Here is a 25,304-nt window from a genome sequence, read left to right as displayed (position 1 = left end):
GTTAAATATATAAAAACAACTAAAAAACTGCATAAGGCACTATTTGAAATTTAATTTTAATATCTAAAATTTAAAAATTTTTGAAAATTAAACCATTAACACTGAAGATATGTAGAAAAATGTTAAAAATAAAAAAAGTAGCCTAAAACACAGTGGGATCCAGTGGGACATCCAAAAAAATTAAAATTGACTTTTCTCTATCCAAGGAATTAATAATGGCTGTAAGTAGACAGCTAGAAAAGAAATTTTTAAAAAATATTCATTTTTGGCGGATTTATGCCATTTTTAAAAAAAGGTAGTGAAATTTTTTTTCAGTTTTGATGATTTTCCAGATTTTTTTACACAATTTTTTCAAAGCAACAAAAAATACATTTATGTTCATCTTATGAAAAAAATTTTTGATTGAGGTACTTTTCAGATACCTGTACTAATGTCTAATTAAAGAAAAATTAAAAAAAAATATTTTTTTAAGGTGTAAATTGACATTTTGTGAGAAAATTTCACCAAAAATATTAAGATTTTTAACCCCAAAAAATCAGTTTTCTCCATTATACCCAAAAACAGCAAGGATGCCCCGGGTTTTGCAATAATAATATTAATATGCAACATGTATTGTGTTTAAAACAGTTTTCATAACCTGGGGCCTCCCGGCCGTTTTTGAGTAATTGAGCATTTTACATTGCATGGTTTTAACAATTTCGTTCTTGTTAATTTGAAATTTTCCCTTGTTAGAGGGGGAAGGAGTCATTTTAGAGCCCAAAGTCACCTCTGCATTGTTTTCTAACTTTTTGAGGCGGAACTTTCTTTATTTATGCATTATTTGCCTCCGGCCAACCGTTTCGCCGTTATTTGCCGCCGTAGGTGTGATTTTTAACGACTTTTGCCGTTCTCGCGGTTTTAATGGACATTTAAGGGAACAAGGAGTCCTTAAAAAAAGATGACTTATAAATACTTTTATTTTAGCAATTAAATTTGCTAAATTTCATGTGTTCTGAAAAAATTGTATTTCTAACTGGTTTTGGTTCAGCAGAAATTCAAATTCGGGGATTAATTATAAACATTATATATGCGTCTGAGAGAGAGAGAGAGAGAGAGAGAGAGAGAAATATACGTTTGAGAGAGAATATAATATAAGCAATATAATATAAGCAATAAAAAAAAAACTTAATTGCTTTTAAAAATTTATTTTTTTTCTATAGCTAATGCATATTATTTTACTCTAATGCCCTCTTTTTTAATAAAATTATTTTAACAAACACTAAGTTTTTGACATATCACATTTAATAAACCTAAATATTTTCTTAATTAGATAATTTTATAATTATAATTTAAATTTTAAGTTTTAATTATTGAAAAAAGTTTGCCTGTTTTTTTTACTTTTCTTCCGTTCCTGTCATCTTCTTTTAAATCAAATTTTCTGCAAAAAAAAGTGTAAAGATAATAAAAATATTTAGATTAAGTAAATCCTTAATATGTATTTTTTATTACCTTTTTTTTGGTTTTAATAAAAGTTCACTTTCAATTTCCTCTGCAATCGCTTGAAAATTCATAACGGGTCTACTTTCACAGGGTTCCTTAAAAAAACCTATTAATTTTTGTTTAAAAAGAAAAAAAGGGCTAAAAAAATAAAGATTTTTAAATTTTTTTGTCTATTTTTATCACAAATTTTAATACTTTTAAGGTTTTTACCTGAGGATTGTATTGAATGTCTGGTTGCAAAGTAACCCATTTTTGCAAAATATCTAATTCACTATTTTCACACAAAACATCACCTAATGTTCTGTTAAGAATATTAGCTTTTGAAACATAACCAAGACCCTAAACAAAAGTGTTTACGTTTTTTTCTTACAATAATAGAATTTTTAGGAAAAAAAATTAGATTATTGAGAACTTAATTAAATCTGAATTTTTGCATTTTATTAGGAAAAATTAAAATAACTTAACAAATTTTTTGTATAAAAAAATAAGGTTTTTATAATTTAATTTAAAAATAAAATTTAATTTTTTAAAAATTTTTATAACAAAATGTTAACAAATGATTAAAATTAGATTTAAAACAATTTTTTACACTAAGGAAAACAATTTCAAAACATTTTTTAATACCTTAGTGTTAAAATTATTTTCAACATGAGTGTAAAAAAATCTGTCTCCATACTTAAGTCTGGTAAATTGTTCTCCTAAAAATTTAAATAGTATAATATTAATTTTTTTAAAAGTTGCATTTATTGTAGTTTTTAAAAAGTATTTGTATATCTTTTAATAAATATTTTTTAAACAAAAAAAATAATGTTTAAACTTACCAATAATGCAAGCAAATGTAGGGCCAACAGCACCACCTTTTACATTTTTTTCTGCTATGCCACCGATCATTAAATCAATGTCATCAACGCTGCTGTAAACATCCTATACATGTTTTTATATATAAAAAAACTTAAGTTAAAAAAAAAGAAAAAAATTTGTTGGTAAATCTTTTTAAAAACAGCCTATTAAAAATTAAAACTGAATTTTTCTAGCCTGTCAAAACAAATGATTTTAAAGCTAAATAAATAGCTTTAAAATAAAATTTGTGTAATGTTAGAACACATTATTAAAAATTTTTATAATTACAAAATTTATCTTTACCTTTAAATTGTTCCAATATTCTTCATTAAACTCACTAAAATAAAACAAAAGAGTATTTGGCAAACCTTTTTTGGCAATTTTAGTTTTTAAAATATACCTTGGCTTATTTTTCCAACTTGTTAATGGAAAAAGTCCACAAAATTTTCTAGACAAAGATATTTTTGTTATTATTTTTAATTTTTTTATTCTTTTTTATTTAACAAAATTATAATTAAAAAAACTAAACCTATATTCATTGTATGCAGGAATGCCATGATCTCTACCACGTTGAATATTTATTGCTAACAAATCTTTTTGAAAAAAAAACATTTATTTTTCAAATGTATTTATAGTTTTATAAAAACTAGCAACTACGCCCCAAGAGGCCTCTAGTTGCACTTTAAATGTTTGTTTTATATTTAAAAAATGTCTATTTTGCGTTATGTTTGCGTTAAACTCTCTTTTAAAAATCAAAAACGTAAAAAAAAATTTTTATTTGATTTCTTTTAGAAAAAATAGTGGTACCTTTCCTAAAATAGTGAAAAATCTTCTTAAGACTTTTGAAAATCTACCCTGTTAATCAAAACGATCTAAGCGGTCGGCGAGATTCTTGAAAACAGACAAACATCCTGCATTTAAACTTTTTTTTTTGTAAACCGCAAATTTTTTCTTGGTTGATTGGTTAATCTACATTTATATGGCATATTTGAAAGAATTTTAATTTTCTACTACATAGCTTTTAAAGATCAAGAGTTAAAAATCGTCTTTTTAAATTGCATATATTACAAAAAAAAACAATTTTTTAATTAGTAGAAAATTGAAATTCTTTCAAATACAAACCATGTATATGAAGTTCAACTCAATAACTAGGAAAAAATATACAATTTTTTTAATTTTAGTTCAAATGCATTTCGTGCAACTAATCCTTTTAGGAAATTTTTCTTACCTAAACCAAAATTTTCCTGACGATCGTTTTTTTGAAATAAATGATTTGTTATTTCAGTAGAAAAAAAAGCATCTGTTGTTTGAGGCATTTGTGAAACTAAGCCTTCAATCATTTCTTCTAATGGTAATCTTTGACCATCTACATTGTTGCCATCAAAAATTTCTCTAAAATTTTTAATTCAATAATTAACACCGAAACAATCTTAAACTCTAAAATTTTAAATTATCTAAACCTTAATCTCCAAAAGGAAGCAGAGTTTTGATTTTTTCCAGATATTAGCATAAACATTGAGTTGATCATTGAATGTCCAAATCTAAAAAGAAATATTTGATAAATTTTTTTTCAAGAAATTTTTATTTTCTAATCATATTTTTACTTTATAACGATTTTAATAACTTGAAATTTTTTTTTGTCATATCAGTTTTTTTAATTAAAAAATTATTTACCTAAATGCTGCAGTTGTGAATGAATTTATTACATTTGGATTGATTTCTGGATTGTACTAATAATTTTTAAAAATAAATTATAAAATAAAATTTTTTTATTCAATAAAAATATTACCAAAGAGTCTTCATTTGCAAGAAGCTGATATTTTTTCATCATTTCAGCTCCTAGTAAGTATAAAGTTAAATAAATTTAAAATTTTTTCTTCAAAAGACAGTAAATAATTTAAAAAATTACTTTTTTTGTTAGTAAAAATAACAAAATAGTGTTAAAAATAAAATTTAAAAAATATATTTTACATTATAAAATTTTTGCATATTTTAATTATATTTAATATTTATAGCTTAATTTTTAAAATTTTCATTAATTAATTAGGTGCACTTAAATAATAAATTTTTTTTTATTTAATTAGGTTTATTAATTAAAAAAATACGTTTATCTTATTTAGTGAGAAAAAAATGCTATTATAAAATTTAAAATACATTTAAGAAAAAACCCAAAAATTTTTTATTCCTAGTTTCTTATTTAAAATCTAATAACGTCATAATAAAAAGTAATAAAATATTAAATAAAATTTTTTTTAAAAATTATTCTTAACATTTAAACAAAAAAAAATATATAAGAAAGAAATATTAAAAGTTTAAAATCAATATTATTTTTTTGTCAACTTTTAAAATATGAAATGAAAATAAATTTTTTAACATTGTTCTTAATTTTTAAATAAATTTTATACATAAAAAATCAAGTTTTAAAAAAATAACATTAAATTGAAAATTTAAGCTTAAGTTTTTCTACATAGGGAGACTTCTCTTTCTTAAGGAAGAAAACCCTCTGACACTTTTTGTTATATAGTTCATAACATTTTTGTAAAATATAATACAAATTCTTCCATTATGCTCTTAAAAATTTCAAAACATGATTTTTTTTACCTTTGTAGGCGTTAGGAAAAAAAAAAACAATATGCTGTACGTAGTTAAAATTTAAATACAAAAATATTTTTCTCAATATAATCTGTAAAATAAATAAATACGAGAAGAATTTTGTACAATGTAATATAAAATACAAAATTTAATGAATTGCTGCTGTACATTAAAACAGTTTGATTTTTAATTATTTTTTAGTTTTTTTTAGTGGAGAGGGAAAAAAAGGTTTTTTTCTCCAAATTATAGCTTTTTGCACTTTCTTAATTTTTTCCTAAAAGTAAAATAAGAAAAAAAAACTATAAAAACTATTGACCCTAGAAAAAGAAAATAAAGTACATTAATTAATAAAAATTATTTTGCAAGAAGCTAACTTACAGTTTTGAAAAAAAAAGGAAAAAAAGATATAAAAACAATAATAAAGAACTGAATTTGTATGTTTTTTTTATTAACTTGGTTTAAGTTTAAAAATGATGTTTATTTTTTACCTAATAATGGTAACAAAAGTTTTACTAAATTTATTTTTATATTTTCAATGTTTTTGACAATTTTTACCTAATATTGTTGGCAAAAATTCACCGTAGACTATATTTTGTATTTCAGCAGTAACTGTAAAAAATGTCATTTTAACTAAAAACTATAAAAATTAATATTTAAACAAAATACAAAAAAAAAATATTTTTTTACATTTTTACCTAATCTTTTTGTTTCTTGAAAAATAACTTCATCATTTTTAAATTCATTTCTTAGATATTTTTTTAATTGTGCGGCAATTCTAAACAAAAATAATTTTTTCAAGAAGTTTTAAATTCATTTTTTTATTTTAAAAAATGTATTTTAAAAAAAGTATTTTAAAAAATTTTTAATTTTGTCGGTAAAACCAAATGCAATTTTGGTTTTTAGCCTTTTTTTTTCAAAATTCAAAGCCATTAAAAAATAATTTATAATAATAAGTTACCTATTGTGTTCACGCAAAAAAACTACATGCAAAGCAGAAAGAAATGGATGTTCATTAACACGATTATCTCCAGCAACAAAATCCATTTGTTTTTGTGGTCTTATAAGTGTAATGTCAGGTCTTAAATTTAACTAAAAAGAACTTTTTTGTATTACAGAAATATATTTTTTATTAATTATTTTGATTTACCTGTTCTCTTGTTGGAAGTTGTTGTGTATTTTTATTAACAATTAATTCTCCATTTTCATAACTTAAAATTTTTTTGACATTTTTTTATCAAATTTTAAACGTTTTTTTTTAAACATTTTGAAGGTAAAAAAAAGTATGTTTGATTTAAGACAAAAGAAAAAGATATTTAGAATTTTTTTTTTATTTTAGCTTAAAAAATTAAAATATGTTAGAAACCTTCTAAGAAAAGAGAGTTGTCCGACAGAACTTCCATAGACAGTAGAAGCGTCTACAAAACTTGTTATACCGTTGTATTGTTCTCTTATTTTTTGCTAAAAAAAGATTTTTTTTTGGTTTTCTGAAATTTTATTTTTTGTGTCTTTGTTAAATAAAAAAAAGTAATTTACCTGACAAACTGGTGTTGATCTTACAAAATTAATGCAAGAAGCAGTATAATTCACCCATGAGTAAAATCTTAATAATAATTACTATTAAATAAAAACAATTTTTAAATATTTATAAAAAAAAAATCATTACCGATCTCTGGGAGGAATTGGAATAACAAAACATCGTGCGTCTGTTTTTTCTTGAGTACAACAATCAATTCTTTCTAAAAAATTTTAAACAAAACTACACAAAAATTTTAAAATATTAGTTTTAAAAAAAAATTCCTTTAATCACCCCTGTCCTGGATAAAATGTTTAGTTAAAAAACATGCGCGTTCAGTTTTTTTCATTTCCCGATAAATTTTTGTCCCCCGATTCCAAAAATATCTTTCCCGAAATCCTAGCTGTTCTAGAAGATCTCTAAAACTGCAAATTACTTTTGTCACTGATTTTTCAATAATTTTTTACTTAACTAATACAAATATTTGTTCAAAACATGTTTTAGTGAACAGTAAAAAGTGTCTAACACACATTAGAATATACATCCCTTGAATGCCAACAAGGCCTAACAGAATCAATAAAAATATACCTGCCCTTTTGACAGTTATTAACTGTTAAACAGAGCCAATCTGGGTTTTAACTAGAAAAGACATTGAAGGATCAGTTTTTCAGACTTGACTAAGAAAAACAAAGTTGTAGAACTTGCCAAGCCTAACAATAGTTGTAAAATGAACTGTTGCAGCAGTGGCGGAGATTATCTGCGTTTAAAATATATAAAACATGCATAGCAACGTTGTGCCCTTTTTTAGACGGGAAGGACTCATGTTATTGTGCTTTTCCAATAAATACAAAGTTGTAGAATTTGCTAGGCCTAATAATAATAGACATTATTGGCATCCATCTAGGACACACTTTACTGAGAAAAACTGAAAATTGTGAGTTTAACGTGAATAATAGTCAAAACAGTGATTGGTGGGTTTAAATTTTTATCTAAATCTTCCCTCATTGGTTTGTTAGTTTGTTTAGACCACACCAATATTATTGCATCCTAAAACAATGGAGAACATCATTGAAACTTGGACAAATAAACACAAATGTAGTCCTGTCATCTCAGAAAACAGCTGGAAAAAGTTACAAAGATCACAGAAACTCTCAAACTCATTACTGTTAACCTTAAGATGGCCCCAGAACAACATATAAATCAAGAAACATTGAGTGATGAAATCAAATCAATACCTTTTGACCGGCCATCAACCTGACCATCCAGCATACACAAATTTTCACAGACAACTGCCAGCAATGGTAGTAGAGATTATCTGAATCCAATGTAAATAAAACCAAACATTTCAATGATGTTCTCCAATTTTAAACAGGAAAGACTTCACAATTTTCAGTTTTCCTCAAAATGTCCAGAAAAGTGTGTTCTAGGTAGATGCCAATAATGTCAATGTTAGGCCTTGCAAGTTCTACAACTTTGTATTTATTGTTAAAGCACAAAAAAGTTACTTAAGTTGCTTTGTGAAAAACTGAAAGTTCTGACATTTAATTGTTGATAATAGTTGTTGTTGAAGTTAGGACTCAGATGCACATGGAGACTGGAAGTGAGAATCCTTTGGCCAATCTTAGATTAGTAAGCTTTGCGCACACCTGATTGTATTCTATGCTACATTACAAGCTGACTTGCAATTCTCATGGAAGCTACTTAATTATTACATCACCCTGGCCTAGAGTTTTGGCAGGTGTTCCATATTAAGCCACACTAATTAATGGCACTCTCATAAGAGGAGCATGGATGAGAGAAAGCATGGTTAAAGCTGCTTGATATGTAGAACTTCCTACAAATCTCCCTCCTTACAACCTTAGGGCATCTCAGGAATGGTTGTGTGATCTTAATCTGACAAATTCGGACAGCATTTGTCAACCAAATGCAAAGTCAATGCGGGGGAACTCAATTTCTCCCAACCACAGCGTAGTGAACTAACCACCACTTTGGAACAAACAGTCATTGGCAGGTTCAAACTTTTGGCTTAAATTCTGTCTTCATTGGTTTTATTTTAGTGTCTGATGTTCAAATCCCCCTAATATGAGTCCTTCTTGTCTTAGAATGGGCACAACATTGCAATGCACTGTTATATATATTTTTGACGCAGTTAATCTCCACCACTGCTGCAACAGTTCATCTTACAACTATTGTTAGGCTTGGCAAGTTCTACAACTTTGTTTTTCTTAGTCAAGTCTGAAAAACTGATCCTTCAATGTCTTTTCTAGTTAAAACCCAAATTGGCTCTGTTTAACAGTTAATAACTGTTAAAAGGGCAGGTTTTATTGATTCTGTTAGGTCTTGTTGGCATTCAAGTAATGTATATTCTAAGGTGTGTTAGACACTTTTTACTGTTCACTAAAACATGTTTTGAACAAAATTTTGTATTAGATACTTAAACAATTATTGAAAAATCAGTGATAAAAGTAATTTGCAGTTTTGGAGATCTTCTAGAACAGCTAGGATTTCGGGAAAGATATTTTTGGAATCGGGGGACAAAAATCTATCAGAAAATGAAAAAAACTGAACGCGCATGTTTTTTTAAATAAACATTTTATCCAGGACAGGGGTGTAATGTGTTTTTTTTTCTTAAAAATAGCTAATTGGTGTTTTTAATAACTAATAAATGTAAAATAGTTAGAATTACTATGTTAATAACTTAAAATTTTGCTTTAAATGGATTTTTTATATTTTTTGTGCCTGTGCTATAATAAATTTAAGTTTATTGACGCTAATGTTAAAAAAAAACCTTTCTTTTTAAATTAACCTTAACAGAATTCTAAAAAAAAAGATGTTAAATTTAAGATCTTACTGATCAAAAAAGCATTTTTTAAAACCCATTAAAAAAAAATAATTTTAAAAATAAAAAATCTACAGAAAACGTTTTGCATATTTAAATTTTTGGGCCTTTTTATATCCTCTACTTACTTAAAGCACTTACTAGTTATTTTTAAAAAAATATAAAAAAATAAGACACTTTTTAAAAAAAAATATTTTTACCATCATTTGGTGTAACTGTTATGTCGTGATCCAGAAATTGTCCAAATTGCATAACCATATGAGTAAATCTATATTTTAAATATATTATAATTTTAAAATTTTTTAATGCATTTCTTTAATAATTTTAAATTTTGTGACCTTGCATCTGGATAATCATTGTCAGGATGATTTTTTTGAGACATCCATCTAAAAATTTTAAGGAAATAAAACCAAAAAAACCAAAGAAAAAAGTGTTCAAAGTATTTTAATATTTACCGCGGATTTGGAAGATTAGTATTTCCAAAATGTCCTCTGGGTTCATTTGTAAAGTCACTTAAAAAAACTAGTTAGACAATAAATTTTTTTTTTTAGCTCGCGATGTTTTAAATATTACCTATAATTTGCTTTTAACAGACGCGTTAATGGTGATCCAGCTATTCCCCATAGTGGATGTTTTAGATTATTACACATTCCATCTAAAGATCTATTTCAAAAATATATGTTTCAAAAAGTTTTCATATTTTCTTTTTTATATTAAAAAAATTTTTATTTAATTTTCTTAACTTTTTTTACACATTCTATTTAAAGATTTTTTTCAAAAAATATATGTTTTAAAAAGTTTTTATATTTTCTTTTTTATATTAAAAAAAATTATTTAATTTTCTGAACTTTTTTTAAATTGCTGTTTTTTTTATTTCTATTGTTGCAATTTTTTTTAAGTTTACGTAAAAAATGTCACCTATAACGTTCAGTTGCATTGCATTTTAGAGTCAAAACTGGAGGCAGAAAACAATTTCTTACTAAAAACAATGCAGTAGTAATTTTTTTTTAATTTAAACATGTTTGGTAATTACTAAAACTAAAACTTTGAGCTAAAAACTTACGTTGTTGAAGATTTACGGAAAAAAAACTTAATATGAATAAAAACTTTATTTAAAGCTTTTAAAAATTACTAAATTGATTACACAATATTCACAATTAAGGAATGGTTTAAGCAATTTCTTACTAAAAACTATGCAGTAAAATATTTTTTTTTTCAAAATTCAAACATGTTAAGGAGTTACAAAAATAAATAATTTGAGCTAATAACTTACATTGTTGAAGATTTCCTGGTAAAAAAAAGCAACTTATTATTAATAAAAACTTCATTTGAAGCTTTTAAATATAATCAAATTAACAACACAATATTCACAAATGAAGATTGGTTTAAAACTGGTTCTTTTTTACAAACAACTTAGTAGATAGTTCAGTTTTTAAACAATTTTTTTTGATTTGTAAAACAAGCAAAAAAACAAGCATTTTTAGAAAATTTTTTTATTTTATTGATACAATGTTGAATAATAAGCAGGCGTTCCATAATATTGATAACGATTATTAAATCCAAGCCCAGCATCGACTTGAATTCCATTATTTCCAAGACCAGCTGCCAATCCCAAACCAACAGGTCCAAAATTAAACCCAAATCCGCCTCCTAAATTTCTTTGAGCTATGTTTTCTTGATAGACTGTTGGAGTTGAAAAATATTTCCATGGGTAGTAACTAAAAAAAAAAAAAATTGCAAAAATTGTTAGTTTTTTTGTTAAAATATCTAATTACATACTTGACTATAATAATAGTTTTGTAGTTCCTTTTTAAGATAAATTTTAGAATATTAGAATGCTATTTTTTTTTAATACTTTTAAGAATCTAATTTTCAATCAAATAAAAATTAGTTATAAAAAAACATTTTTTTTTGAAGCTGCTTGTTAAAAATAACATTTTTTATCTAAATTACAGGAAATTTACTAAGTAATATTTTGTTGCCGCTTCATAAAACTTAGGATTACATAAAAGTAGGTAAATAGGTCAATAGTAACAAAAAATTTTTCTTAATAATAGCAACAAAAAATCTTACTTTGCATATGTTGCCGGCTGATAATAGTTGTTGTAATTTCCATAACTTCCAAAACCTCCTCCTGCACCAAATTTTATTCCTGTAGGAGTAAGTCCACCACCGAGACCAAATCCAACAGGTCCTAACTGCAAGCCACCCCCAAGCCCTAAAGCTCGGCTCTCAGGATACTGTGAGTAATACACTGGTCTAAAGAAAATATATTAAGTACACAAAATAAATAATACTAATTACTCTACAAATATTTTATGTTAATAAGGCAAAACTAGGTACTTACTGAGTCAAGTATGGATTGTATAGTGAATATTGACCATAATTTCCTAATCCAGCGCCTCCATTAAATTGTAATCCTGACAAACCAAATCCACCTCCAAAACCAGCTCCAACTGGGCCTAGTTGTATTCCTAGGCCCCCATTGAGACCGCGATCTATTTCATTCTAAAAAATTTTGATTATTGCATAACTAAAACTATGGCAAAAATTTTATAACATTGAGATCATTTACCTCATTATTTTTATTTTCAGTAAAACCAGCCTCACTTTTTTCCACGTTTTCATTGTCTGCTAAAACCACAGCAAACAAAAAAAGAAAAAACCTAAAAAAAAAAAAATGTTTTTATGATTAAAAAATTTTATAAATTACCTCATTGTAAAATGTTTTATGCAAATAAACCCTCCAATGTTTTTTATAATTTTTATTTTGTTATGTTTTTATAATTAAAAAATTACCTCATTGTGAAATGTTTTATGCGAATAAACCATACAATGTTTTTAAATCCTTATATACTAAAATAAAAGGGTTAACAACAGGTAAATGACTTTTATTTTTTTTATTAAACGGTAAATTTACTAGAAATGTAGGGTTAAGATAGGGTTAAATAGATGACAAGCATATTTTTTAAAAGAACCAACAAAAAATTTAAATATTTTTTAAATAATTTTTTCATTTATTTTCACAAAATATATTTTAAAAAACAAAACCATATTTTAAACATAGTTTAATTGAATAAAAATATACAAAAAGTTTGATAAAACAAATCTTTGTCTAGATTTTAAATTACACATTTTTTTCTTATTTTTATCAACAGACAAACCGTATTTGAGTATTAAAACAAGCTTTTTTTTTCAATATTTTTTTTAAAAAAAGGTTTTTGTCAACATTTTAAGTAAAATTAGAATATCTTTAACATGCCTAAAAAATTATATTTATACAGAGTCTTCTCAGTATAAAAAGAAATGTAAACGGTTTTTTCTCTCAGATTTTGTTCAAACGGTAAGTAAGAAGGAAATAGTAAAATATATGTGTATAATAATTTTTTATTTTTTAGGCATGAAAATTTTGTTATGCATTTTATTGCTTCATTTTTCTTTGGGCCTAACAATAGATGACACTAAACGCGCACCATTTAGGTAAACATTTAAAAAAAAAAAAAAAAATTTTTCTTTAATATTTCTTTTTAAGTTCTTGGGCTGGAAAAAGAAGCAAATCTTTACAAAATTTAGAACCTTGCAGGTAATTACATGTTATTAACAATTATTTTAAAATTAAATTATTAATGTTGTTTAAATACTTGTTAAAAATTAACTTTTATTTTTTTAATAATTTAAGTTGGAAGAAAAGTCTACAATTAATGCATAACTTTAACTACAAACTATTTAATAACAACAAAGGTAATTTTTTTTGTTTATTAAAAAAATTGCATAAAAATTCTAAGAATTAGAATAAAATATTTAGGTTTGCAAAAAAGAAGTAAATCCAGAGCGTTTAGCAGCTGGGCAGGAAAAAGGGCTCCTTTTAGGTAATAAAAAAAAGTAATTTAAAAGAATAAAAATAAAAAAATATTTTCTTTTTAGTTCTTGGGCTGGAAAAAGAAGTTCTTTGAAACATGAAAAAATGCTAATGTAAAAAAATAATCCTAAAGATTTTTTGTAAGGAGGACAATAAATCTTTTAATGCAAAATTTTTTCATTTATTTTCCACCCCAGGGAGAAAATGTTCCACGTTGAAAGCGTCTCTGAAATTTTTTTATAAAAAATCAATTTATTTTTTTTTTGTAAGTTTTGTAAGTTTACCATTTGAGCTATTCTTTTTTCCTGGAACCTTAAAAAAATTACTTTAAAAAAAAAAATTTTATAATTTTTTAGTTTTTTACCTGATTTTCTTCTCGTTTAAGAGTATTAAACAAGCTAAAATATTAAAAGCGTAAAAACAAAATTTAAATATAAAAAATTTTATTTTACCTGAATCAAAACAAAGTCTGGTGACAAAAAGTGAACTAGATAAAAACTAGATTTAAAATATATAATTTTAAAATATTTTTTAATTTAAAGAATTTTTACCTGCATGTAGTTTTTAACAAAAAAACAACAAAAACTACAATGAAAATTTTCATTTTATTAACATAAAATAGATTGTTTGTTTTAATTTATAGGGGTTAGGGAAGATTTAAAATTTTTAAAAAATAAAAAATTTATATCAATTAAAAAAAAAGTTTCTTTATTTTTAAGTTTAAAATTTTTTTGTCAATTATATTCTTTAAAAAACATCCTACTTTTAGTAAAAAAAATAAGATATGACTAATAATTGCAGCAAATTTAAGACAATATTGTTTTAAAATATAAAGAAATTCAAATTGATAAAAAAAAATTTCTAAGATTATTTTAAAAATCTTTAAAGAAAATTATTGATAATAATTAGTTAAAATTATTGTAGAAGTTAATCAGTTAAAAAATGTTAAAAAAAAAAGGATTTGTGTCAAAGTACTTTTTTTTGATAAAAACTCATTTAAATTTACTTATAAGGTCAGTTTTTTTAATTTTATTGAACAAAATAAAAAATTTTAACTTTAAATTACAAACCAATAGACAAAAAAATGATTAAAATAAATAAAAAAAAGTTATTTTAAAAAAAAATAGAAAAGTTTAAAATTACATAAGACTTTAAAAAATGTAAACAAAAATTACGATGATTATTGATATTTTCTTTTTATATAATTATTTATATTATTAAAAAATAAAACCATTAAAAAAAAGATAAAATAGGCAATGATGAAATTATTTTAAATTGCTTTAGGTTTTTATATGATATTTTCTAAAAATGGTTTGTTATCACTTTAACTATGTGTTCAAATGTTTTTTTTAAAATGCTATTATAAAGCATTGTTGTATTTTTTAAAAAAAAATTTTAAGAAGTATGACAAAAACACACGTACTGTAGGAAATTTATCTTTAAATTCCTGAACTTTTTAAGTAAAATCTTTTAATAATAAATAAATAAGGCATTTTTTCTGTTATATAATTTTAAATATCCAATTTATTAAAGTAAATCGTATTTCTTTTGAGTCTAAAAATCTTTTTTTAAAATAAGCGTTTTAAACTATCTTTTTTGTATTTATTCGAATAAAGTGGGAAGAAACCGGTTCTCATCCATACGAAAAAACTATATCTAGCATCGTATTATAAACTGTTTCCTACAAATAAAAAAAAGTAAAATCATAAGATTAAAAACTAGTTTTTTTAGTTCGTCTTTTCGGCACTTTGGGGCTAAAAAACAAAATTTAATAATAATTTGTTTATTAGTATGATTTTTGAACATATTGTTACTGCAATCTATTAAATACATATTGCAAAAGTTGGTTCTATAAAATATAACAAAAAAATTACCAAAATGTTTAAATAAATAACTTCATTTTAGAAGATCTATTAAAACCACATTTTCTATCATTTTTAAAAAAATCATAGAATATGAAACCAGATACGTTATAATCATCATCAAGCGCATCCCTCTATTTGTTTTAAAAGTTTCTCTATAAATTTCTGTCTTTAACAAGTGTTTTAGTTTTTCTTTATGTCAATTCAAATTTAGGTCTTTTTTAGTTCTCTGTCTCCAGATCATTTTTAATTTCGTCTGTTTGCTTTTACCAGAAATTAACTTCCATCTCAAGCACTTTTTTGGAAACCTTTTTTGTTCCAAAGGCGAAATTTTTTACGTTTTTTGCCGTTTTCGAGGTTCTAATGAGCATTTGTGGTAAGAAGACGTTGATTTATCAAGATAACTGTAAAATACTTTTTTTAGGCATTTAAATTTATTAAATTTCATGTAAAGTAAAAAGTTTTGTATATTTAACTATTTATAATATATTCACTTCATTTTCTTGTTTTAATAATTAAAACTTATCACACCAGAGGTTCCAGGTCCTCCGAACCGTTATATACCACATATGCCTACAGATTAAACACATAATTGAAGCCAAAAAAAATGATTTTTTTTGGACAGGTATTTTAGGTATTACGCTAGATATTCAAACTACACTTTTTGTTGGACATCCTGTAAAATTAGAGTTTTGGCCAAAATAGCATTATGTGCGCTTTTTACATGAATAAACAATCATTTTGGTGTATAAAATGTATAAGTTGGATCTAAGATTAATAAAAAAAAATATTTTTCAAAATTGTGAAAAAATGGGTGTTTTTTTACATTTTTGTTACCTACCTTCATAGATAGCTAGATATCTAGACATCCAACGACTCTAAAAAAAATTTTTGACCATATAGCATCCTTAAATCACTTAACAGATTAAAATATAGAGTATTAACAAAATCAGAGAGGTAGTGCAGAAAAATGGTACACTTGGCAAATAATGCACCAGGTATATTCATCATTTTGGTCTTCTTGACATTAGCAGAGCCCGACTTATCATGCATATTTGACTAGTCTATCTGTCTTAGCTTTTAGATGTTTGATTATTTCTGAAATCAATGTTAGATCATCAGCAAATCTTTTAGGTGTCCTAGTATGCCAAGCTGAAAATTACGTTTTTTTGTCATCTGTGGTTTTCTTTATTACCCATTTAATGACCAATATAAATAGAATAGGTGATAAAATACATCCCTGTCTACCTCCAGTACTTATTATAAAAAAATATATGTCTTATTGTTTCTAACTGAAACACAAGCTTAAAAGTTGTCATAAAATTTAATTATCATAATTATCATCTTTTTAGGTATACCATAACTTCTTAGTATTTTTCAGAGTGTTTGTCTGTGTATAGAGTTAAAAGCCTTAAAGATATCAACAAAATTTACAGAAAGTGGCGTGTTAAATTCAACACATTGTTCAATAACTGTCCTAAGGGTAAAAGTTTGGTCAACACAGCTCTTTTTAGCACGGAATCCAGCTTGTTCTTCTCTTAGTTTATTGACAATTTTCTCATCAATTTTGTTTAAAATAACTTTACATAGGACCTTGCTTGGGATAGAAAGCAGCCTAATTTCTCTTTAATTATTACAATTGTTCAAATCTCTCTTCTTAAGTAGTTTTATGATTATTTCTTTAGACCAGTCTGTTGGTATCTTTTCTTGCCTCTAAATTTTATCAAAGAGATCAGTTAGAGTCCTCGCAGAAAGATCTTTGGCGTCCTTAAGTATTTCGGCAGTGATCAATATGTATATCAGCTTTAACTTCTTATTTGTTGTTGGTCTATTTTATTTTCTGGTTCTAATTTAGCAGTAATTTCAGGCTCAGGTCTGTTTAAAACTTCTTCAAAATGCGATGTCACCTTTCAGCAACTTCTTTTTTTTGTAGTGAGTAATTTTCCATCTTTATGTTTTCATGTTACCAAAGTTAGCTGCTCTTTAGGCCTTTTCAGCCAGATTGTCACTGTAATCTCTCTTGTCTTTTCTTGTCACTTTTTATCTTTAGCTGTAGATTCAACTCTTTAATTGGTCAAAGTTTGAAATCTTTAGGACAATTCTAACATACAAAAAAAAGTATACCGCTCCAGAAGGACCGAACCTAATTTTAAAAAAGCTTCGCTTTTACAAACAAAATAAGATATAGTTAAAATTTAAAATAAGTGCTTTAGTGAATGTTCTTTGTACTTTTAAAGTTGCGAACGATAAAAAACTATTGGGTACATATGCATTACCCAGCAGAGAGTCGAACATGTCATTGTTGTTTGTACTATGATAACTTCAAGGGACCAGGGCGGGAGAAGACATTAAGCTGTTTATTACAATTGTCCCCAAAGTTCTCTACTAACTTTTTCTTATTTGTGTCTCAAAAACTTAGGGAATTTTTATTCAATTTTGATTGAAAGGTTCATTAGGTTGGGTGTTTAAGCGTTTCAATAACTAAGGAAAGGGTATTTTTTGGGGATGTTCATCCTTTTATTGGCTATAGCCTAAAGTCTTATCTTCTTAGATCCCTGTTAACACAATCGAGTTTAATGGAATGGGCAATTTGGATAAATAAAGTTTTACCGAGCACAATAAACTTGTTTTTAGAAGCAAAACTACTCTATAATTCGAAATATTCGTCAGTCACAAAAAGTGGGAAACGTAAGTTTCTAGGCTGCTATAAAAGATAATAATTTTCAGGGATTTAATAAATTAATATCTTTCACATTTTCATTAAGTTTTATCCAGATTTTTTTCAACCTATTGGGGTTTTAGATCGATTCCTACATTTTTAAATTTTAATGATTTTATCAACTCCAATTTAAGACAACTTAAATTTTCAGGGATTAAAAACCTTGATATTCTGCATACTTATATTAAGTTTTATAAGGATTTACCTAATGGTTACATTTTAAAATTTTCATGATTTTTTTTACTACCATTCATATTAATATTTTTAGGGTTTAAATAAGCACTCTTTTAAAAATCACAAACTTAAAATTTTTTAAAATCTAATTTTAACCAGACAATTACCATCTAGCTAAACAAGATGTGTAAATTTAATTTCTGGCCTAATTGTGTAATTGCATTTATTTTGTTTAATTACTTTAAAAAATGAGTGTTTATGTGCTCTGTTGTTTATAATCAAACCCTAAAAGTGCTTTTTAGTCAGTGACAGAGTGAAAAAAAATATATACCTTGTTTTATAGTTTTGATCTCTTTTTAGTAGCAAAGCTACTCTATAATTCACTTTGTCTGTCCGTCAGACCTCAGGGCTAAAAAAACTAGTTTTAATATCATAATTGTACATTCTATATCCACGGAAAGCAGTTTATAATACGATGCAAGAAATAACTATTTTCTATTGGCTTCAAGAAAGTATATACTTTCCAGGAATGAAATGTGTAAGTTAACAATTTACATATCCTCACAAAGTTTTATTAATATTTGCTTATTTGTTGATGTGCTAAATCGATTTTTACATTATAAATCTTACAAGGTTTCGTGATTTTTTTTAATTTAGTGTTTTTTATTTTAAAGTAAGTATGTTTTTCAAAGACGGGATTCTAAGACATGAAGATATATTTCGATTTTAGCAATCATTTTTAATTCATTTTGTCTCTTGTAGAAGTAAATCAAGCAATATTAGCTTGATCGTTTTAGACCAACTGAAACTGCTCTATAATTTTGTTTCCCGGATATTTATTCATAATTTTTTAGCTTCGCTACTTATGGATGTTGACATCCTTGTTTAAATATGAAGTTGAAACCTAAATATTTTATCATGAAAATTGTGTTGTGAATTGATTGTCTGCTAGATAACAAGAAAATAGATACGGCGCGCAATTATAGATTCGGATAATTCTAAATTCAAACTTAAAGGAAGCCTGCAAGAAATACCACGCTTTAACTGCTGAAAGACTGCCACAAGTAGACCAAATACCCCAAGAATTTGAAAGAATTGCAATGCTCATGTTGAAAACTTTGAAATTAAACTACGTGGCCTAAAAACAAAATTATAAGCTTATTTTTGTCATAAATTTAGGTTTCCAGTAACTAATTATATTTTTACAATAAAAATACCCATTTTTACAGTCAAAATCATTAAAAAAATTAAGTTTTACTTGCGTTGTACCGAATGTACTGTAGCCAATCAGAAGACTGAATCAGCTTAACAACCAATCACAGCTAAGCTTGTTTTAGTTTACCCCTTTGTTTCCGCTATGATTTTCGTTTTAAAATGCAATCTAAATCGAATTTTTTTCATAGATTTTGACTATGAAATGTGGTGTTTTTATTGTAAAAATGTAATCAGTTACAGGCAATCTAAGTTCCTGACAAAGATAAGGTTATAATTTTGTGTCTAGGCGACGTAATTTAATATTGTTTTTTTTCTTTTATAAGCATTGGAAATCTTTCAAAAATTCCATTGTACATAAAAATGCTATTTTGAAATGCCTAGAACTTTTTTGTTATTGAAGCTAAAGGCTTTAAATTTGGGGTATTGGGTTTTCTTGTGGCAGTCTTTTAGCAGTTAAAGTGTGTTATTTCTTGCAGGCGTCCTTTAAGCTTCTGTAACATATGTCTACATGACATAATAACATTTCATAAAAATTTGCTGCTATTTTCCCGCCAACTGTTGAGGCTGACAGCTGCCAAGCACTGCTGAAGGGTGATAAAGACTTATAGTCAAAAATTCTCAATTAAACAGGGGACAAGTACAAACATTTTTAGGAGTCTAGCAAGAACTAAAATAATAGGAATTTGCAAAAAAAGCCCAAGCAATTTTAAGGGTCAATAGCCAGCAAAATAGACAGATTAAGAGACATTTCAAATTATAGAGTAAATTTGTCAACCAATGAAATTTACTCTTGCAAACATTTTAAAATCTGCGAATAAAAAAAGGCACTCGTAACTGTTGAAAAAAGATAATACAAATGTTTTACATTGACATCTGAAGAGTGCAAACATGCACGAAACAATTTGTAATGTCTCAATAAATATGTAAAATTCATATTTTGTTTGTGAGTTAACCTATTATAGATAATACAAAATAAATATGATTACATTTATAAAGAAGGATGACAACATTCATAAGTAGCGAAGCTCAAAAATTATGAATGGATTTCGGGAAAAATTTACTATAGAGCAATGTTATACAATAATCATTAAACTTGGTTAAATAGGGAAATCTCAAACCCTTCTAAATCACGCAACCTTTAAATCACAAAAATTTAAAAATCTAGAAATCGATCTAGCACCGCAATTAATAAACTAATGAAACATTATGAACATACCTATGTAGAATGTAATTAATATAAATTACTCTCTGAAAGTTTTAGCCTTCTACCTTGAATAGGAATTGAGAAAATCACGAAAACTTGAAAATCTAGGAATCAATCTTGCACCCCAAATAACAGAAAGATGAACAAAACAATGTGTAGTGATGGGCATTTGTCATAGGAATTAGGGTTGGGCCGGATATCCGGTGTGGCCGGATATCCTGCAATTTTCGATATCCGGCCGGATACCGGATATTGAAACTATCCGGCCGGATATCCGGCAATATAATCTTTTATATTTTACAACAAAAATCTTCGTTTTTTTAATCTTAAATGGCTGTAATTTTCTTATTATTGAAGCTAGATGAACATTTTTTTCTGAATATGTTAATCTTTATGTAAATTTTATATTAGAAATCTCAAAACATAAATTTTTGGCAGTGGCAGCAGTACTTGGCAGCTGCCAGCCGCAAACCGATGGTTGGCAGGTAAACGGCATCGGATTTTATGAAATTGTAATATGTCATGAAGATATATAAAAAAGCCTAAGTTTAAAATTTGAAATCTTCAAGTAAAAATTTGTGGTCACAGGAACCGTTTTAAGATTTCTGGAGACCTGGAGCTTCAGGACTTGCAGGATTATACCTGGAACCTGAAATCGACTTGAACACCTATATTACATATCAGGATGTACGACTTTAGGATATTTTAGTATTATATAACATGAAATGCTTTGTTTAAGTAAAAAAATATTTTTACTTTTTACCTGAATGACCTTACCAGATTTGCTGGCATCCTGTGCCCGCCAGGAAGGAGGTATTAAAAAATTTCAACTCTCAGTTATGTGTCATACCCATATTTCGAAAGTCACTCAGTTATAGCCCTCTACCTTTTACACACAGAAAATGGGATGGATGAAACAGAGGGAGGGGGGGGGGGGGCAGGCATTCAGGCCACCTCCCCGCCCATCCTCCAACCGTTAGGGGTTGATATTACAGGTTGAGGGTTGTAATAGTTAATTAGATTTATTTGCTAAGAAGAAAGATCATTTAATAGTTACTTAATTTTTAAGTTTTAACCTTAATCATAATTACATAAAGTAGTAAGCTTTTTTTGTCTGTAGCAAAGGATCTCGCTAACCGCTGAACCAATATGGTTCTCCTTTAGAGTGAAGCTTCTTATAGTTCCCAAGGTGGTTTTAGTCGTGGTAAGGTTTTAGGTTATTTTTCTGCACTTTTTCACTTTCATACTTTAATATGTAGTAATTTGGCCGGTTATCCGGCCGGATATCCGGTAATTTGGCCGGATAACCGGATATTTGCCGGATATCCGGACGGATACCGGATATCCGAAATTTGAAATCAGCCGGATATCCGGTATCCGGCCAAAAAAATATCCGGCCCAACCCTAATAGGAATCTACACTAAAAATTCCAGCTGTCTTTCTTGAATAGGATCCGAGAAAATCACAGACTGACGGACATAAAAAGTGAGAAATAGAGTAGCTTCACTTATTTATAATTTTCTTTACGTAACTTTTCAAACCATCTTTTTATATGCCTTATTGAAACGCCTCTATTACACTACATTTAGATTGTAAGAAATACACAAGTTTATTAAGTACATTATCCTATTGCTTTTTAGTAGCGTTGCTACTATATTATTTGAAATGTCCGCCAGTCTGTATGTCCATCTGTCCATAAGAAGCATTATGTGGGAAACGTGATTTTATCAGCTCCTATAAAAGATAGACGGCTGAAACTTCTTATCATTCCTATCAATAAGGAGCATAATTAAGCTTAAGACAGCTATTGCCATTGACTGGATGAAAGAGAACTGTGAAAGCAATGATTACATTCACTGGCAATTATTGGACAATCCCAAATTTAGAGCGCAGTGATATGTAAAACATCAAACTGACAACAAAACAGAAAAAATGGAGATGGTTGGTACACACTTTAAGGATGATTTAACTAATCAAGCCTTGACTTGGAACCCCCACCAAGAAAAGAGGAAACTAGGTAGACCAAAAACTATTTTGAGGAGGAAACTTCTAAGTGAACTGGAAGATGAGAAACCTGGGACCCAGCCCATCTGCCATAAGTTCAGGAAGCAGGAAGCTGTATTGGATCAACAGCTCGACACCTGGCTGTGGGAGGGAGTCATCTAACCATCCAGCTCAGCCTAGATCAGCCCCTTGGTGCCCATCAAGAAGAAAGACGGAAGTACCCGCTGGGCTGTGGACTACAGAGCCCTCAATCGCTGCTTAGAGCTGGACAGCTACCCGCTGCTGAAGATTCAACAACTAGTAGAGCGAGCAGGCAGCCACCTTGTGTACAGCGCCCTGGATGTGGTGTCTGGGTATTATATGATACGCATTGAAGAGGACAGCCGGCCCTGCACAGCCTTACGTCCCCCAGGGGCCTGTTTCAATGGAAGAGGATGCCGTTTGGGTTGACCACGGCTCAGTTGGTGTACTCCTGGTTCTTAGCAGGAGTATTGAACCCACTGGGTACAGCTGGGCTACAATCCTACCTGTAAGATGTCCTCTCCTTTCACCAAGACACCTGGGCCCACCTGGACTGCCTACAGGAAGTGTTTGAGGCCCACTGCCAGGGTGGCATCCACTTGAAGCCCGCCAAGACGAAGTTATATAAGTCAAAGGTGAACTACCTGGGCAACACCCTCAGTAAGGAGGGAACAAGATGCAGGACAAGTATATGGCCAAGATCCTGGACTGGCCAGCACCCCTCACCCCCAAGGAACTGATGGCACTCTAGGGCTTTTTTAGCTACTATCAAGCATTCATTCCCAAATACAGTGACCTGACCTGGGAGATGAACCAGCAGAAGAGCACTAAGGAGCTGTCATGGACCCCTGAGATGGACACACAACTGGCCCAGCTGAAGGACAAATGCTACCGGAGACACCAGCGGGGAATCAATACATCCTTACCTGCCAAGATGGATTCAGCCGGATCGTCTCTCTCTACCAAATCCCAGACAAGACTAAACTCCACGCTTCCAGCATCCTCCACCAGCAGTGGATGAGAATTAAGAATTTTCGCCACTTCAAAACATTGTGTTCAGCTCATTATGGTTAAATGAGCACCATCCAACTTTTTCTTCAGCTGTCCATTTATAAGACTAATCATAAGCTCCGCCCCACCCACAAAGTTGTGGGCTTGCGGGGGGCAAACAATCCAGGTGAAATCTTCCTCCGAAAAATGTCTCATCAACAATGTCCTTGCGGCAACAAGCTGGGTGCTGCTGTCACTAATGATCCTCCTGGGAAACCTATAGGTGGCTGCCAGCTTCCTCATGCTCAATAACATCAAATCCGTCCAGTAACTTTCAATTGTATCCACAAAAACAGCTTTTGTGTATAGGCACACAAAAACACTTAACCAGACAGGCTTGTCTGGTTCTGACCTTCTTGTTTTACTACCAGGCGTCATCACTTTTATTGGACCACTCAAGTCCACCTGGCAACACTCAAAGGACTCCGACGGATTTGTCCTGTCGCCCGACAGGTTCGATATGACAGGTGTCATACATTTTGCCCTCTCCAGTTTACACACATTACAACTCTTACACACACAACAGCTTCAGCTAACTTCTTTCCACGTACTATCCAACACCAAGACCTGCTACGGGCCAATGTGTGCTTCACTCCAGAGTGCATGACATCATGCGCGTCATTTATCACCTTCCTAGCCAACACATTCATTGGCTCAAACAGCATTAAACCTTCAGCTCCAGGATCAATAAACTTATCATCAATCATGGATTTCAGTCTGACTTCACCACGTCCACAGAATTTAATCACACTGAACTCACGGCTGCCGTAACTGCCATCAGCCGCAGGCAGCGGCCATTTAACTGTAACTTAGTTTTCAAAGGACAACAAAGTTTTATATTTGTCTTTACAAACAAATCACTTTCCTCCTTCTGGTGGCTTGAAACCAGCAACAAATTAGCAACCAAACTGGCTTCATTTTTGGTACGTATGTTAACTTCATCTTGAACATGCTCCACCCCCTGTCTTTGAGGCAGCTTCCAAAATTTCCGATAAGCTCTCATAACAACCTCCACAATACGTTTTACTTGTCATAGGTACGTATCCTCTAAATCAGATCAGCAAACAAATCTTCACCATCAATAACTTCAGCTCTGCACATAACAGCAATTTTGGTGTTCAATTCTTCCTTAGGGATGTTTCCATGAGTACCTGCAGCTGTTTTGACCAGCCACGAATCCTCCAACTTCAGCCACGCTGGTCCTGTCTGATACACAGAATTCAGTTGTACATCCTGTACAGTCTCATTCAACATGATGCAAATTTCCAATTCTGTCCAGCAGTTCAATACTAGCAATCTTACTAGTATCTTGGGTACTAGTACCAATCAATGCAACTCTAGTTTGTCTAGAGGTCAATCTTTACTTTATTTTCTCGGCAAATTTACGAGAACACATGTTGATGTTGGCGCTGCTGTCCTACATAGCCACTGCAGGACAGCTGTTGCCATCTCCGCCTCCATCTCTTATGGCCTGCACCATAAAACACCTCTTGAACTCAGATATTAACCCAGACTTGTACACAGTAGCCACTTGTGGCTCCTTCAGACTTACATGTAGCAACTTGTGATGGCGTTGGTCACACTGGTCTACATTGCAATTCCATTCTCTATTACACGTATTTGATTGGTAGGCTCCCAAACAAATTTCACAGTTTCTTTTCACCCACGAACTTTTTTTTGTCCTTCGTAGGTAACTTTTTAAATCCATCACATTTAAACACAGGGTGATCTTCTTTACAGTAGTAACAAGAAACTTTTTTATCACTGATTTTAACATCAGCATGGTTGGCTCTAGCATAATTCTTCTTAGGGCTAAAGCCGCCGCCACCTGTGGCAGTCTTTTTGTACGGGGAATCGTTACTTCTCACGCTGCCCCTGTTGATGATCTTCAACAGAAAATTGTTGTCAGGATCATTCATCTGACCAAGTTCAC

The 25,304-nt window shown here is 28.8% G+C and overlaps 3 protein-coding genes and 1 long non-coding RNA gene across 4 annotated transcripts; 1 reads left to right on the top strand and 3 right to left on the bottom strand.

Moving 5' to 3' along the window:
• Nucleotides 1-1,168: 1,168 nt before the first annotated feature.
• LOC145329498 (salivary peroxidase/catechol oxidase-like) lies at nucleotides 1,169-10,657 on the bottom strand. Its single transcript, XM_080173686.1, has 26 exons — nucleotides 10,537-10,657; nucleotides 10,182-10,242; nucleotides 9,837-9,926; nucleotides 9,719-9,775; nucleotides 9,602-9,649; nucleotides 9,464-9,531; nucleotides 6,575-6,647; nucleotides 6,445-6,511; nucleotides 6,275-6,369; nucleotides 6,059-6,119; nucleotides 5,870-6,000; nucleotides 5,607-5,686; nucleotides 5,467-5,520; nucleotides 4,109-4,158; nucleotides 3,994-4,049; nucleotides 3,780-3,860; nucleotides 3,548-3,711; nucleotides 2,849-2,912; nucleotides 2,720-2,767; nucleotides 2,623-2,656; nucleotides 2,301-2,403; nucleotides 2,104-2,177; nucleotides 1,690-1,818; nucleotides 1,489-1,574; nucleotides 1,365-1,417; nucleotides 1,169-1,289 (listed from the first exon to the last, which is right to left on the bottom strand). Exons 1-26 carry the CDS (start codon nucleotides 10,589-10,591, stop codon nucleotides 1,249-1,251), a joined length of 1,923 nt encoding a protein of 640 aa, XP_080029812.1. The 5' UTR covers nucleotides 10,592-10,657; the 3' UTR covers nucleotides 1,169-1,248.
• An 83-nt stretch (nucleotides 10,658-10,740) lies between these two features.
• LOC145329499 (uncharacterized) lies at nucleotides 10,741-12,600 on the bottom strand. The gene is made up of 5 exons (XM_080173687.1): nucleotides 12,063-12,600; nucleotides 11,839-11,929; nucleotides 11,611-11,771; nucleotides 11,337-11,522; nucleotides 10,741-10,981 (listed from the first exon to the last, which is right to left on the bottom strand). Exons 1-5 carry the CDS (start codon nucleotides 12,065-12,067, stop codon nucleotides 10,762-10,764), a joined length of 663 nt encoding a protein of 220 aa, XP_080029813.1. The 5' UTR covers nucleotides 12,068-12,600; the 3' UTR covers nucleotides 10,741-10,761.
• A 4-nt stretch (nucleotides 12,601-12,604) lies between these two features.
• LOC145329500 (uncharacterized) lies at nucleotides 12,605-13,294 on the top strand. Its single transcript, XR_013882944.1, has 5 exons — nucleotides 12,605-12,743; nucleotides 12,796-12,846; nucleotides 12,943-13,004; nucleotides 13,069-13,132; nucleotides 13,188-13,294. It is a non-coding gene; the product is annotated as an uncharacterized LOC145329500 (long non-coding RNA).
• Nucleotides 13,295-23,377: 10,083 nt separating this feature from the next.
• Nucleotides 23,378-23,845, bottom strand: LOC145330444 (uncharacterized). The gene has a single exon (XM_080175078.1). It carries the CDS (start codon nucleotides 23,843-23,845, stop codon nucleotides 23,378-23,380), a length of 468 nt encoding a protein of 155 aa, XP_080031204.1.
• Nucleotides 23,846-25,304: the final 1,459 nt, after the last annotated feature.

This window comes from Acartia tonsa, chromosome 10 (genome assembly GCF_053477335.1).
Source record: "Acartia tonsa isolate MP-2025a chromosome 10, ASM5347733v1, whole genome shotgun sequence".
Classification (NCBI taxonomy): Eukaryota; Metazoa; Arthropoda; class Copepoda; order Calanoida; family Acartiidae; genus Acartia; species Acartia tonsa.
This window is presented reverse-complemented; position numbering and strand designations above follow the sequence as displayed.